The sequence below is a fragment of the Solea senegalensis genome, linkage group LG2, assembly GCF_019176455.1.
Source record: "Solea senegalensis isolate Sse05_10M linkage group LG2, IFAPA_SoseM_1, whole genome shotgun sequence".
Taxonomy (NCBI): domain Eukaryota; kingdom Metazoa; phylum Chordata; class Actinopteri; order Pleuronectiformes; family Soleidae; genus Solea; species Solea senegalensis.
Window position 1 is genome coordinate 10,647,693 of NC_058022.1, and position 16,830 is coordinate 10,664,522.

The 16,830-nt window shown below is 42.3% G+C and overlaps 1 protein-coding gene across 4 annotated transcripts in view; it reads right to left on the bottom strand.

The window, feature by feature from the left end:
* Positions 1–2,048: 2,048 nt before the first annotated feature.
* epha3 (eph receptor A3) overlaps positions 2,049–16,830 on the bottom strand; it is an 80,121-nt gene continuing 65,339 nt past the window's right edge. For 2 of the 4 annotated variants that reach the window (XM_044013395.1, XM_044013387.1), the window contains 5 exons: positions 16,188–16,397; positions 14,213–14,362; positions 13,394–13,587; positions 8,886–9,041; positions 2,049–3,784 (listed from right to left, as the gene is read on the bottom strand). In XM_044013395.1, coding sequence (XP_043869330.1) covers positions 3,679–3,784; positions 8,886–9,041; positions 13,394–13,587; positions 14,213–14,362; positions 16,188–16,397 — 816 coding nt within the window. In that variant the 3' untranslated portion in view covers positions 2,049–3,678. Of the gene's footprint in view, positions 3,785–5,009; positions 5,128–8,885; positions 9,042–13,393; positions 13,588–14,212; positions 14,363–16,187; positions 16,398–16,830 lie in introns of all 4 variants that reach the window. The other 2 variants (XM_044013413.1, XM_044013405.1) reach the window with 2 other exon arrangements.

Genomic DNA, 16,830 nt, shown 5'->3' on the forward strand with positions numbered 1-16,830 from the left:
GTTCTGTATGTATAAAGTGTTATAGAAGACAACTGGTGACTGAGATAGTGGACAATAAAAAAAATTTTGTTTTTAAACATTCAATACAAACATTATATTGCAACAGAACAACTATACAGTAAAATATGGTAATGCTTTAACTGTGGCTAAGATTCAGTAACAAAAACATTTGATTAAAAACTGAAGGAATTGCTTATATTTTACACATAAAGCTCGTGGGAATTGTATTCATTAAAAATATCAAGGTAAAATGACTTCCAGAATATTCCACTTTTGTGCAGACAAATGTAAGAAACCTTAAATCCAGGATTAAAAAATAAATAAAAATGATTTTATGTGAAAGGAAATGTGTTGAATGCAAAGTTAAAACAAATGGTGAAACTGTCATTTTTTCCAAGTCGTCGGATGAAAATGATAATTTTGTAAAGATGCAAAGTAGGCTGTGCAAATTTGACCATGCTCACAGTGTGCGTTTATTTTTACACACATCATCCAAACGTTTCCTCTACTTTGTAGTGACTATTTCCCCGAGTGAGGATATTGGTGGTGAAGGTCCGTCTTGGATATGAAAGAACTTTCCATGGACTCTGTTCAAAATTGATTTCCCCGTGACCTCGGTGATTTGAAGCACCTGTCCTTTAAACTACACACGTCAGTCGGATGATCGGTGGCTTTTATTCGGAAGACGGCACATGCCAAAATAGTGGAATGTAAAATAAAAAGATGACGCCCGATTTACGAGTGTTCCACTCACATATGGGAATACGCTTCCACTTGAAAGGGGGAAAACTTAATTTATGTGTCAGTATTTAGTTTCATCAAGTCATAAAATAGACACACAGAAGCCGGTCTATCATCATCATCATCATCATCCATTTTTTGGAAAATATTTTGTGAATATTTATTATAAAAATATAAATGTTTCCACTACAAATCATTTTACATTAGTAGACAAGGCCATCTACATTTGCACACGTAAAACTCTCACACAAGACACAAGTCAGTCTCGAGACAGAAACAAAGGAATCTGGATACAGGTATGCATTATAACAGTATTGCTCTCTCAGATGTCTCAGGATTATAAAGTGAGTCGGAAAAAAAAAAACCCAACACAGATAGCACTAACACATAATTTACCGTATATGCTACCAAAGAGAAACCAACATTGCTCCGTATAATGTTAACAAATAAATAATAAAATAACCATAATTACCTTTTTATTGTAGAAAAAACAACCAGAGATGACAACTATAATTGAAAATAAGATAAAATATAATACAGATGATTTGTGTCTCTTTTTCTTTTCTTTTTTTTTTTAATTAAAATGTTGCACAGTTTTTTTTTTTTTATTTATTTCTCTTATACATACAAACATTTGTACCAAGACGGATGACCGTGTACATAGAGTGGGATCTGTAGTGCTAGTTGCTATGATTACGATGGTTTTACGGTATGTACATGCTAATTCAGACACGTAGCAGCAACAGCAGCATCCACAGGTAGACCAAGTAACAGAGGAACGACTGGTAACAGTGAACAGGGCTGGATTTCCTAAAAGCACCTTAATCACCCCCCTCCATTCATTAGATAATTTTAATTTACAGCCAAGGCAGAAATATTTCCATTCAAAGTGCTTAAAAATTGTAAAGTAAGTGCTTGGAACAAGCTTAAAGACGATGGCACCCCTGTGATCGAATGACACCCATCCAACGGCACAAAGTACCAAAGTACCCGTTTAGAAATACTCATTGAATGGGTGACATCGGAGCAGGAGACTGACGTCTTTAAGTTTGTATTTCATTGCAAAAGAAAATAATCTTTGTTCTTAGGTGCCTTGAGGAAATCTCATCCTGTGCTTGGATACTATCTCAGAAAGTGTTGGAGCTCTCTTTTCCACACCATGTCCCAGTGAGAACACTGAAAAAGAATCAGGACTTGGATAAAAAAACAAAACAAATGAAGCTTTTTTTTTTTTTTGCTTGACGATCCCATCGTGAACCAACCCTATGCAAAGCTACAGTACAGGAGGCACTCTCCTTTTTTTTGCCTTCAACACACTGAGATTTATGGATTAAGAGCAATGTTTTCGTGACTAGAAACAATGTACTGTAGTAAGGGACAGATTCAACATGGTTTTAAAGGCCCGGGTCCAACTGAAGGCTACATAGGTTCTCCAACACACTTGGAAGGCCAGGGTGAGGCGAGGGATATTCAGCCACAGCATGCACGATTCGTCGCTAAACTTATACACGTCAGCACTCTATGTTTTGCATTCGCTCGACAGAGATGAATGAATTAACAGCTGATTCATTTCAAACTAGAACAAAAATCCCTTTGAAGACAGATCCCAAGTGGCTTTTTTTTTTTTTAGTAAGTTACGGATTCAGACAAAAGCATATCGACTATATTATGTTTACACTCTCAGCGAGAAGCGGCGGGAAAGACGGTGAATGAGAACACATCAACGTCTTGGTTAAGGAGATTATACCTGATGTTTCGTGGGGCTGATGTCCATCTGCTTACCCGAGGAGGGAATCTCAAGTACAAACTCTTTCCTAGTTTTGAAACACTTCCACAAAACAGCAGAGAAATTGCACTGCTTCATCTTATTTAAGTTGTTTTTTCCCCCCTCTCATCAATTTCTCCTTTGCCGCTTCCAACTTTTTTCTTGCTACCTTCTCTCTTAACCTGCACTCTCATTGTTTTCTATATATCATCTCTCTCTCTCTCTCTCTCTTTCGCTCTGTTCCTCCTTGTTCATGAAATTAGACCCAAAAAGTATGCATCCTGAGATTTCTCACAAAGGTCATTCAACTGCAGGAACAGCAATAAAAGTGTACAGTCTCTGCTCATAAGCACACGGAACATGGATGTGGCTATGTTACGGCCCCTGCACCGTCAAAGCACAGCGCTCACGACGTTATAAATGTGACAGACTACTTAACTGATAATCATTATTATTATTATTATTGCTTTTTTTTTTTTTTACTGTATGTGAAATGTCAACTCAATGCAAATGCTATAGGTTAGAGCTACAGAGTAAAATGGCTCGGATATTGTCTCGGTGTGTGTCTCGTGGATAGAGACAGTAATGTAGGTAGTTACGAGAAAATCTCACGCCTTCATTAGTCCAGGACGGGGTGTGTGTGTGTGTGTGTGTGGGGGGGGGAGCAGTCCACCTTCAGGTGAGTTGCTGTTGTCTGCCAGGCACCTCCACTCAAGGCATCTTAGCTGTTTCACCGCCTCACACCACAGGCTGGTGTGAAGAAACCGTCCGTCAGTGTTGCCTGAACCCTTTTAGCAGTCAAGGGAAGCTGATGCTGATATAAGAGCTGCTGCTTCTTTGTTAGTCCAGTCCATCCCCTGCGTCCAAGCCCGAGTTTGAATCCCTGACCAGGTCTCACTGACCACCCCCCTTGGCTGTCTTCTGCCCCGCCTTCTCTCCGATTAGTCTGTAAGGCATCTCATCTTGGGCATGGAGGGATGGAGGGTTGAAGAGTCAGATCTACGCTGTATTCCTCCTCGTCCTCCAGCAGGACTAAAAAAAGTGTCTTCCAAACAATGAAAGCCCTCCTCACCTGACTCATATATTCTCCCTCCATATCCATCCATTTCTAGTTTGGATACGCAGCCACTGTGTCAAGTCTTTTAACACAGACACACGGGTGGGTTCATGTTTTAAACAGGTACTGGGCCGTCCTTGGTGTGGGAATCTAGGGCTTTGAGGCTGCTCACGATCTTCTTCTGCGGTCCTACAATAGTCACTCCAAACTTTTTCAGATCCCTGGTTGTGAAGGAGAGGAAGAGAGAGGGAGAGACAACAGTGAGGTAGACGAGGAGGAGGAGGAGGGAAAAAAAAAAGAAGATGAAAAGCTTCGTTAGTGATGAAGCTTTGACACCCACACGGCATTTAATGACATGCTCCCAGTGCTGCTCCTTTCACTTTCCCATGAAGCTGCCATTCACAAAGGACTGCATTTCCCAGAAGGCCACTGTGCTAACACATATCTCTGAAGGAGGTGTGTGTGTGTGTGTATGTGTGTGTGCCACCCACTCTCCATCACTAACAAAGAGAGAGGTGGGCCTGTGGGACTATACACTGACAGCTGCTATTATGACCCTGTCATATGGACCTCAGCAGTGAAAGAAACCTATTTTCCTAAAGCTGGATTCCTTTGACAGTAAAAGCTGGAGAGGAGCAGCACTGGTTCCTGTGTGGAACATAGCACAGTAAATCAGATGTATATGTTATTAATACTTAGTTACTCCGTGTAAAGATTAGTGACTCACTGTACATGCAATCGGGGTGTAAGAAAAAAAGTTTCAAACACTATCAGTTGTATACATGTTATTATACGTCATACATACCAAATAAACACAGACGTTAGTTTGCACACGGATAAAAACAACTTTTAACTGCATAATAAATACACACAGCATTGGTGAAAGCACATTATTGCACCTTGTCAAATGATGATGATGTTGCATTAGTAAAAGCAGTGGGGTTGCAGTTGAGGTGGGGGCGTGTGTTTATTCTTTTAGAACAAACTCACTCAGCTAAAGAGATCTAGATATTTTACGTAAAAACAGATGCATTTTGTAATACGCAAGCTGAAGATTTAGTTTGCCAGAGCAGACAGTGCAGCACAGGTTTAAACACACACACAAAAAAACACCCCACCAGAAAATCACAGACTTTGCTTCACTTTGTGGTCAAATATAAAGGGATAGTGCTGTAACTGGAAGCAGTACAATAAACACACTATTTGAGCTCGATGAAAGAGCGACATTAGCGCTTCCTTTTCATTCACACACAAAACATGAATGAACATTTTAAGACAAATATCGTCAGCTAAATTGAGCTGCCATGGAAACTTAACTATGCAGCTCGATACACTCCATGCTAACTAACTATCCCTTTACAAATCAGAGTGAAAGCCAATCAGTGGTTCTGAAGGAAAGTTACTGGTCCCAGGCATCGGGGGCCGAGGCCCTCATCCACCACCCACCATCCAGAGCCTGAGGGGGCGTAGAGGAGCTGGACATTAGAGAGTGGTGATCCCCATGGACGGCTCCCATTCTGGGCATGTGGCAGGTGTCACGTGGACCTCCGTCAGAACCACTCTACTGAGACACAGCCAGGCCCACCAACATTAATACATTGCACTGGTTGACACAGATATGCCGTCTCTCCAGGATGGCATCTGAAGCACAATGAGTGTCATCATCTATACTATATATCCTATAAGTCAATAAAAGTGCTGTGGACATGATAGCAAAGCATTTATGACCTCATATATAGAAAATCCCATATTTACTGGAAGAAAAAACAAAAAAAAACACCTCAAGATTGCATGTGAATTAAAAACATAAATCCAAATCATACATTGTTCACAGAAAAGGGGCGTTTTTGCGAGGCGATGCCGAGGTCATGATAGATTCTTTTGGGATATAATGATTAATCATTATCAGATTTACATAGTGGAACAAGAGGCAGGAGGGAGAAATATCTGTGGACTGACCATCAGTTCAATTACATTTGAAAAGCAAACAAAATACATATACCACGCCATAATATCAACTGCAAGACGACAAGATAACAATGTTATGATGGATTACAACATAGGGGATGAACGGTGAAGTCATATATACATATATATATATATATATATATATAAAACAAAGCCCCAAAAGTCTCCAGTGCACCGTTCTAGCCTCATTATAGCAGCAGTTACACCATTACAGCTACGTTTGAAATACTGACACATGATAATTAATCTCTGCTCTGCTGGAGAGCTGCTCTGTTGAGAGTCAAAGCACAGAATATCACTAAATCTTAAAAGACACACACACACAATTATATGAGAGAGAGTAGCAGCTGAAAGTTTCTTTCTGCAGCGTGCCACATTGTTGATTCAACAATTCCCATCATCCCACTGCAATACCTCTTTTGGGTTTTTCCTCCTCGAGTTTAGTTAGCAGTGAACTCTGGCGTGAAAGATTTTCATGAACAGAAAGCAAACGAACGCAGCCGCTGCAAACGACTTACGAATACACACGGGTGCCTGAAACTGTGTGATTTGTGGCGTGATTTCTTTTTTTCTTTCTTGCATAAAGAACGTATATTCTGCACGAGCGTAGTGTAGGACAGTGTTTTTTGTTTGTTTTTTTAGTCTGCCCAAATGAGTCTCTCTTGAATTGCAATGAGGCGCCGTGTACACACCGCGTTCCAAATGTGATCACCCTAAAACACGGCTATTAATAATTGCCATTGAGAGTTGTAAACATTTGGATTTGTGGAGTCCCCCTCCGTGTTCTAGTTGGACTTAGAGCTGCAATAATAAACACAAACCTACTTGACTGGGGGTTTTTTGACGGTAGAACTGTGGTGCGGACATCCACCATCTGTGCTGCAAGGTAGGTGCAATTATGCGAGTGATGACACCTACTACCAGCCACACTGTCGTTGTGTAGCATATGTTGGTCTACAAAAAACGTTGTCTGTGTTAAGAATGCTTCCCTTTTTATTATTACTTTTTTATTTTTATTTATTTGTTTATTTTTTTGGTTGGTGAATTGTCTCTTTAATGGAGGTTTTGATTTGGTTTGTAGTCTTATTTTGTTATAAATATTTTATGTTTTGTATACACTAATGCAGTGGTTGTATGTGTGATAGATAATCGGGAGGGAGCACAGTGGTTGTGTTGATAACCAGGAAAGGAATTTGCATGGATGGTGGTGGCTTGGATGGGGGGAGGGAGTGGGTGGGTTGTCGTTACTGTATTGTTGTATTGTTGAAATGAGAAAAATAAAAAATGTTAATCATAAAAAAAAGAAGAATGCTTCCCTTTGTTCAGCCAATTTGGTCAAGTTAAAAAAACAAAACAACAAAACGGCCAAAATGATAAGTCCTCATCACTCGATTCTATCATGTCTCAAGAAATGACTTCCATTCCGCCCGTGGACGAGTCAGCACGCTGCCGCCAAGTATGATTACTGCTCCTTAGAGGTCAGTGCGTTGCCAAGCCTTGTGCTGAATATCAAGGACTAGATTAAGACTGTACAAATCAATACAGCAATCTATACTGAGCGATGTAGAGTCCTAGCCAAGGCTGCTAGCCTAGTATCTGAGCTAGCCTTGAGTGCCCTAGCTACAGCCTTCAGTGGATTAATACTACAGTGATCCAATTTAGGGCCGAGCTACAGAAAAACCATTGTGGACTGATACGATTTCTTCAGTACAAGGTTACGCAACAGCAATTCATCCAGCAGTGTACTTTGTCAATCCCAGATGTGGATTTCCCACTCCGCTGTGGAAGCTTTTTGTTTGATGTTTCATAATCCTTGGGCTGAGGAGAGGTTTTCATCGATGACAGATTTGTTGATTAATTTTAAATCGTTAAGGTCTGGAGGAAAAAATAATGTATAGTCCTGTACCTTTGAGGGACGAAACGGAGCATAGAAAGCTGTGGAGGAATGAGAGAGGAGCCCAGCAGCGTAAAAACCTTATAATTGCTGGAATGCAAAAAATGTGTCCTCCACATAGGCAAGCGCTCTCCTCAAAGGAAACTGGACTCAGCCCATGTTTCTTTGGGAGCTGAAACAATTGATCGAGTACTTAATGAATCGACAACTATTTTGATAATCGATTCATCAGTTTGAAGCTTTTTTCATGATTAAAACACGATTTCCGATTGTTTAAGCTTCTTAAATGTCAATATTTTCTTCATTTCTTTGCTCTGGGTAACAAAGAAATGATTAAAAGTGAATAATTTGGGTTTGTGGACAAAACAAGACATTTGACAATTGAATGTGAATCATTTCCAGGTTTGACGAACACCGATCAACATTTTTTAAGGTTTTCTGATATTTTATGGACCAAACGATTAATCGAGAAAATAATCGACAGATGAACCGATTATGTAAATAATCGTTAGCCGCAGCTCTAATTTAGCTTAAGGCATTACACATTACAGACCGATGTCTGTATTTCAATGGACTCCAGAAATGATAAATGGATCGTCTTACACTATGTACAGCAGTTACATCCATAGCAGCAACACAGATCATTGGATCCTCACTGCCTCAGCTGCCGCCGTTACCACAGGGAATGACGTCTTCGATCACAACGATTTAAAGAGTCCAATACTTTACAAAGTCACATTCCACAAAGGTTTAATAAGCTGCAGGTCATCAGAGCAAGAGAGGTTGGGAGAAAAATACACATTTAGAATAGAAAAGTTGTCGCCTGTCATTTTTTGCACACCAAACTGAGTTTGGGTTCATTCATCATTCTAACCTTCCAGTCAAATATCGTTTTGCTTGGGATTTATATTTACAAACTGATCCACGATGCAGATCATGATGCTTTACCGTACTTTAGTTGACGTTTAGAAGACCAATTTACTACAGACACTGTGTAGATATAGTATTGATAGATGCAATATTTGTATTATACCCCTCGTGCAGTGAATATCGTATAAACACTAACCCCCAAATATTTTCTTTAAAACCTACAGTATATTCTTTTTTTCTGTCTGTTTTTCTTGCCTCTCATCCCCACTGTCTATACTTTCTGAAACTCACCATTACACCTCCCACCCCCTCATCTCTTGTTTGCTTTTTCGATTTCTCTCTTTCTTTTCATGCTCTCACCTGCTCCTTCTGTGCCCGTTATTTGCAACACTGAGAGCATGGCTAAAGGCCTGTCATTATACAGTAAATTACCACGAGTCTCGACTGGACACTTTTAGTCAGGGTTCTAAAGCGCTCTTTACTTTCTGAGAACAAGAGCGTGTGTGTGTGTGTGCGTGTTTTCTTTTACCGAGAGCCTCTTAGTGACAAGAATAGGCAGAGAGACCTAATGCGTGCGTTTGTTGCCTTACTCTGTGGAGGTTTTGGCCAGGGTGTCGCAGGAGCTGTAGCTGACCCCAGAGAAGGCCTCCTTGCAGGGCAGAGTCCTCATTCCATCCATCCAGTCGCCCATCGTCCCCATGGAAGGAACCTCTGAACTGCTCCTGTCCAACAACAAATTGGCAGGCCTGAGAAGACAGAGAGGAAGAAGCAGTTCAGTTATAATTGTCTTACAGGACACACGACCTGGACAATTGTCCTCTACTTGATATAAGTGGCGATAACAGTTTTAGGAACACAAGGTTACTGAGAGAGGAACCTTCTACTGCAGATCCCCATTCAAGCACAATTTTGCGGGCAGGCCCACGCTGCTTCATCCACGTGACTACGGTTTGTACCGTATTGATATTTAGTGCCTTGACGCTGACCTTGTCCTTTTAGGATACAGCAAGTCAGCAGTGTTGCGGACGAGAAATGGTAGCGATAAAAATAAACTTCCCTAATGTGTGACTCTATATCCTGCAGGTGGATGCCAGGATGGAAACAGAGCTCACAAAAAGCTAGGTGGGCAGCGACAACATTTCGCAGCATGTTGCAGGATCCGTTTACAGGGACCAACGCAGGAGCATCGCTGGTAGAACAGGAGTACAGGACACTGTCAGCAAATAGACATGCTTTGATAAGACTATTTGTCGTAGTTTTACTCAGGTCCGGGTTTTTCCTTTCTTTAAAAAATTGAATTTGACACAGGATGTAGCAGCGGAGGTAAAGAAGCTGGGCCTATTTTTTATTTTTGTTTACGAGAAATGACATTTTGTCCTTTTAAACTCTACTGTTTCACTCGATGGTGAACATAATGCACACACTGTGCTTTCATATCCGTACATGCAACCACGTGCAACCATGTACTCAGCCCGCATGTGTCACAACAACACACAGCGATTCTATCACATATTAAACATATTCAAGAACAAGATTGCTAACAAAAGCGGCATCGGTTTCTGTCTAATTTCATTACTGTTTCCTGCAGTTCATGTACCACGCACGGCAGTAAATTCCAATATTAGATTTGATTAGACTTGATGGTTTCAATTGGATCAAATCAAATTAAAAGAACTGCTTTGAGCTTCAGAGTGCTCAGTCAACAGTAGAGGGTGAAGGAACGGCTGCAGGCACCGCTCTGACCGCCTCTGATTGATGTTTGCCGAAGGAAGAGGAAGGACGAGGGGGAAAGACACACACAGAGCAACGACGGGAGCGGGTGGCGAGGCTGAGAATGATAAAGAAAAGCTACTTCCTTTATCAGTGTCTGATCTATGATGTCACCACCGATGCTGGGTTTAATAAAACTGTTGTTTTTTGTTTCTGTGAAACCTGATCACATCAAGGCAACGAGAGATGGAAAACTAGGTCAGAGCACATGAGAACAAACTGGAACCTACAACACAAACAATAACCAAATAATGGTGAGATCACTTTTTTTCTGTGCTTATTGGCGAGGTTGAAAAGGCACAAGCTGCACCTAACTTACAGATTAGATAAAGGCATCTACGTCAAGAGAGGCACAAACACACACAGGGGAAATAGAGCCTTGGCAGCACAGGACAGGAAAAGGGGAAGTTGTTGAAGACTATTCATAGCCTTGTAAATAAATTCATTAAAATACCTGACTGATTCGGATTGGCAGGGAATTTTGGAGCCATTGTGTGTCAAAGATCTAGGAGGTATTACCTTCAGGGGATGAAAATGGTGCATCCTTACAACTCTCCTGAAATGGATTTTTCTTAATCATTTTCAAATGAATATCATTCTTAATGAATTATTCTCGTTGATGCCGATTCAATATATTTAGATTGAAAAAAATGAAATAAAATACAATTAAATGGATGTTAAAACAGACATTTGACACGCTTCCATCAGGCAACAATGTCAGAAGGCCCACACAAAAGTGGCTCTGCATCTCAAACTAAGGCAGGGAAAAATGAAGATAAAAGGGGGGGAAAAAAAGATGGTGGAGTGGGTGTTGTTACAATTATTGAGTCTTTTCCTGCCAGATCAGAGGCTTGTCAAAATGCCGGGGCCCCCCAGGACCCCCTGGAGAGACTGGTTTGTAAGAAAAAAGGGAATTATAGACAGTAGGGACGGTTTGCATGGGGAGGAGGAGTGAGAAAAAATCTTTCTTTCTTTCTTTCTCCTGGTCTTTCTGGAAAAACAAAATATAATTCTCCGTTTTTAACCCTTGGTTTGTCAGTATACAAATGTTGCTATTTTTAAAAAGAGGATTATTGATCCTTTCCTCCACACCTTCTCATATCTCCTCTCCCCCTGTGCTTACTTTACCCCTCTCCGCGTCTCCTCCGAGAGGTAAACTGCAAATGACCTTGTCTCCCGTGCCATATCGTTTTCTTTGTTTCCTTTGTTGTTACATTCTCAGCAACATCTCCCCCAGCAGCTCGAGAGACAAGATGACTGGAGAGGAAACGGAGAAACTGAGGGACGTGATGAAGGGTAAAATAAAGAGAAAAGAAAGCATCGGTCTGAGGGCAGAGGAGGTTTTCAAAAACCCCTCATGGACTTCACACCATAAAACACTGCAGAAAACAACGGCTCCAACAGTGGGATGTATAAATACACCGGAGAAGGAACACAGCCCACCCTCTTTCTAGTTTTCATTTCCCGTCCCTTCTTTTGCTCAATATTTCATTCTTTTGACCTCTAAATAACCAGGGCGGTGTAGTTTCTTGTTTTAAAGCTCTCGGGGGAGGAATGAGGTAGATGCGGAGTAGAGCATGAACACATTCATGGGACAGTGTGGGAGGAATTCACCTCTCGCTGTGTTACTGGGACAGTTCCCAGGGTGTCACTCGGAGAGGTTCGATTGATACACGGGGCCAATGTCAACCCTATTAGTTGAGAATTTGATACGTGACCACTGCCTCGGCTGGATGTGATGAATATGATGTAGTTTGAATCAATACCGCTCAGGTGGTCTGAGGGAAGCTATTAACCTAAATTTTTTCGAGTGTGACATTTTGAATTCGATTCCAGTCGAACATGCATGATTCCTAATTTAAATGCTTGATTTAAATGCATCGGCTTGAGATTCTCTGTAGATTTTTAATAATAAAGTTTCGTTTATTTCCCGATCCCATAGACTTCTGCTTAGACCATTTGGCTTTTTGATTTATTCTACTAACGGAGGACGTTTCCTGATAGTGTGCCTTTATATTTCTGATCTTTGGTTCAGTTACTGGTGTCACTTTACCAAGAGAAACCGTTCTGGGCCAAAATACACATGAACATAGATCTTAGCTCAGTTCCAGCCTTACAACAGGAAACTCGTTAGCTCTTGTTTCAGCATAATTTCCACCTCCGCCGTAACAACTTAAAAGGAACCAAAGATCCGCATTTACTGGACAGAGTTGATTTTAAAATGAAGCACAGTGTAAGTGATCTTACAGTGTTGATTTATTGGTAGATTCACAGAAGCTTTTCATTTAGTCCTAAAGAGAAAGGGTTTAAAAACCATCTCCATCTGCAGCAGTGCATTAGTGACACCGCACAAATCAACGCACATGAAGGGAACAGTCTTTCCGTTTTGAGCATAACTGTAATCTCACATTTAGTCACACAGTAAAGCCAATAGTATAGACGGCAGCCTCTAACCCTAACTTGATTCTCACTGGCCCCATAATTGGCCCCATAATTAGTCTCTTACGGGCCAACCTTGGCCCAGTGACTCCAGTCCCTCTTCGTCCGTGCAGGGACACTAAACTCTGACCTGGTCCCAGCCCCAAACTCTCCAGATGCTCTACTTTGGTAGTGGGCTTCGGTCTGGGCTTTGAGGAGGAGGGGGGGTGCTCCATTAACCAGCCAGGACAGCCTGAGACAAACGAGGTGTGTGGAGCTGAGTGCAGCTGCTCCTGCTGTGCTACTGCTGCCACCACACACACACACACACACACGCACACACTATTCTCATAAATCACGATAGCCGCCTCTGTCGGCCAGCCTGTGCTCGCTCTGTGTTAAAAGGCAATCAGGAAAATTACATGCAAACTCCAAGGGACCTATTTTCACTTTCTTAAGAAATCATTAGTCAATGTTATGAGCATTGACGTCTCCATAATACCATAGTCGCCTGCTGTAGACCTAATGCATGTTCCCATACCCGGCATAGAAGTGACAACTGTACATGCGCTGGCCTGGTTCCCCCATGGCCCCCTGGGAGACAATGCCTGTCCCAACAAAGGACAGAGGAGGCACAAAGGGTGGGTAGAGGAGGAGGGACAAAGTAAGTGAAAAAGTAAGGGAGGGAATATATAATTAGAGCGCATGAGAAAATAAATAAATATTCAATGAAATAGTTTAAGGACAATAAAAGGGGAGGAGTTAGTTAGGAAGGAAGAAGAGTTCCTGTGCAAACAGGCATCCACTGAGCAGAAAAGACATGTATATCCTTTTTCTATCAGCCCTGGTCATATTATCCACTAAACATGTACAATAACAGTGTGTAAAGTTACAGTATTCACAGGTTTACCTGGATGTAGTGTTGGCTGTGATTTTGAGGCTACCGGGGTTGCGTATGAGTTTATCCAGGATGCTGACTATCTGTTCAAACTTGGGCCGGTTATTCCTCTCCTTCTGCCAGCAGTCCAACATCAGCTGATAGAGGGTTGCTGGACAGTCCATGGGCGGGGGGAGACGGTAGCCCTCATCTACAGCTTTTATTACCTTTTCATATGAAGGGGAAAAGCAAAGATAGAAAATATGACATAATGAGATACAGTCAAAAGTGTGTGTTATTATATGCTCAAAAAAGTTGAACACGGGCCTTTCTGTTCCGTGTGTGTGTGTGGAGGTTTTTTCTCGGGGTTCTCCAGTTTCCTCCCACAGTCCAAAAACACTGAGATTTGGGGGAAATTGGACACTCTAAATTAACTGTGAGTATGAGAGTGGATGTGGCCCTGAGATGGACTGATGACCTGTACAAGATGTACCCCGCCTCTTGCCCTGTGTCAGCGGGGATTGGCACCAGCGCCCCTCGCAACCGTCATGTGGAGGATGGAAGACGCAAGAAACTGGTTCTAAATATTTGAACGTCCTCTAAATCCGTTAGTTCCTTTATTGTTCACGGACTTGCCCGAGTGCCGCCGCGTCATGTCTCCCTCTGATTAGCCTCTTGGTCTCTTCACACCACTCCGAGCATTAAATAAACATCAAATGTGAGGCAGTGAGAGTTGCCGCTGCCTTCGCACACTCGAATGAAACTTGTCAAATGTGCCAAGTTGGCAACACTGGGAAGGTGCACCACACAGACATTCCTGCTTAAGGAACTGGGTAACTTGGCAGTACTTACATCCTGATTGGACATCTCCCAGTATGGCCGCTCCCCATATGACATCACCTCCCAGAGCACAATGCCGTAACTCCAAGCATCACTGGCTGATGTAAACTTCCTGTAGGCAATGGCCTCTGGTGCCGTCCACCGAATGGGGATCTTACCTCCCTACGAGAGAAGAAAGTGAGAACACAATGAAAGAGTCTGTCAGTGTGCCACTGAATAAATCAGAATATGGTCTGAGGTCTTTTATATTCAGATATCAGAGCCCACTGTATCAAACTGAATTTCTCAGCGTGTTGGCTGACAACAACGTGGGAAATGTGGTGTAAATGTGAGGATTTTAAATATTACAAATTACTGCAACTTTAGACGGCGTGGCCCCTAGTTGTATTCTAGGGAAATAAAATATACAATAAAGGCACATGTGTATGTCGCATGTAAAGGCCTACATCTGTCAACCCACATGGGCTCTGTGGTTTGGACTGCGCACGGTGATGTCAACCTCAGTCCCACAACTGTAACACTTATCTGAAATAGTATCGCTATTATTCACTGTGTGGTGTGGACGGCGCGCAGTGAAACTTGCTTCATGTTGCCCACAGGAGCTGCTGAGCCTCATGGAACTGACTCGCAGTGGAAAAGTTGAGTGTCCCATTGATTGATTCTCTTTCGCACACTGACAAGTATAAACATTCCAACAGAAATATAAGGTACTTGATTTTTTTTTCTTCCCTTAAAATCCGGCATGTGAAAACCGTTGAGCTTTAGGGTCGTAAAAATATTGATCACGCTCAGTTTGAATCAAAACGTGTCAATATCAACTCTAAGAACGTCAACATCGGCCATAGAAAAACTCATTCATCAAACTGCATCAGTGGCGTGTGTTGTCTATTGCGTTTGTCATCTTTGCAGAGAACCAGGACAAGTGGAGGAAAACCGAGCTGGGGAAAGAAGGCCAGCGGCAGCCAAAGCTAACAGAGTCATTGGCGAAGTCACTCGGCTCCAGCCTGGTCTCTTTCTCACACGCAGACACGCAGACTTGCATGACCCCAAAGGAAATTAGGAATCTATGACACATATAAACACACAATCACACAGGATTGTTCCATAAAGAAAACATAATACAAAGTGCAGACGGACACACTGTCCTCGCGGTCACCATCTGCGGCACAAAGGGGCTAAAAGTGCGAGATGCACAAACGTGTACCGTACTTGTTACATGCATGCATGCATCCATGCGTGTGTGTGTGTGTGTGTGTGTGTGTGCGCACGTGGCACATTGTCAGTTACTGTCAAATGCCAGTGGAGTTTATTATTCTGCCTCTTTATTTCAGATTGTGTGTTTCTGGGAGAAAGGCAAATGGTACACTGACTGTTTATTTTACAAGCAACACTGTGCCAGCTAATTATACAGTGTTTCACAGGGATGCACGCATGATCTACCACACCACAGGGTCCCATGATGGTGTGTGAAGGACACACACACACACACACACACACAGGTTTGCACAGCTATCCTTTTAAGGACGTGCACGGACTTCCATTCATTTGGACAGCGTGAAAGTATTTTACTTCAGCTCTTTTAGGGAGGCTTTCGATAACCTGCGTCTTTAGCATTGACAAATTCTACAAAGCACTGACAGGGAAGTTGAGGAACACACAAAACGTCCTATCAATGTGATGCATTCCATCATTGCACACACACAGTGCTTGCAATGGTGTTCTCCACAGTTTCCCAGCTGTTGTATGCTGTCATTTCTGTGCAGTGACCTGGAGATTTGGGGGCTTTTATGGATTTGTGTTGGTCTTATCACACAACTTTTTGCCTCTGTGTTCCTCTCTCTTCCCATGGCAGAGGGCTGTAGTGTGTGTGTGTGTGTGTGTGTGTGTGTGCAGGGCAGGAGATTGCATATAAAACTATGCATTTGTGAAGAAATACAATAATGCTGACACTTATTTCCTTGGTTTGTGTGTATACTTCTCAGCTCACCCTGGTCGTGTACGCAGCCTCCGCGTCGTCCTCCAGCACCCGGGACAAGCCGAAGTCTGACACTTTACACACCAGGTTGCTGTTGACCAGGATGTTTCGAGCCGCCAGGTCCCGGTGAACGTATCCCATGTCAGAGAGATACTTCATACCCGAGGCGATGCCACGCAGCATCCCGACCAACTGGATTCCTGTAAACTGGGCATCATGTCTCTACAAAGCAAGAGAGACAGAGAGAGAGAGAGGTTTGACCTTTCTGATTACTTGATAACAATGCAGCATTTCCACATTACTATACACTATAAAAATCTCTATTTCAGCTTACCATGTCAGGGTAGAAAATTACTGTAAATATTTTCTCTCTCGGGCAAGTGTTGTATGTACTGTAAGTATAACTATATGTTCTGTGGTCCACTGCACGGATGTCGATGTGGGGAATAAATATAAACAGAGACAAGGCGATAGCAGAGAGCAAAGGCGGATAAAATACTCATTGCGATATAAGTACGGTCGTTTTCACTCCGTGTTTGGTTTAGTTTTCCCCCCACCCCCCGCTCTTCACATGCGACGTCGTTCGTGATACGCTTGCAAGATGAGTTTGTTTTCCTTTGAAAACGAGCCAGGACGACCTCACCTTCCATATAGT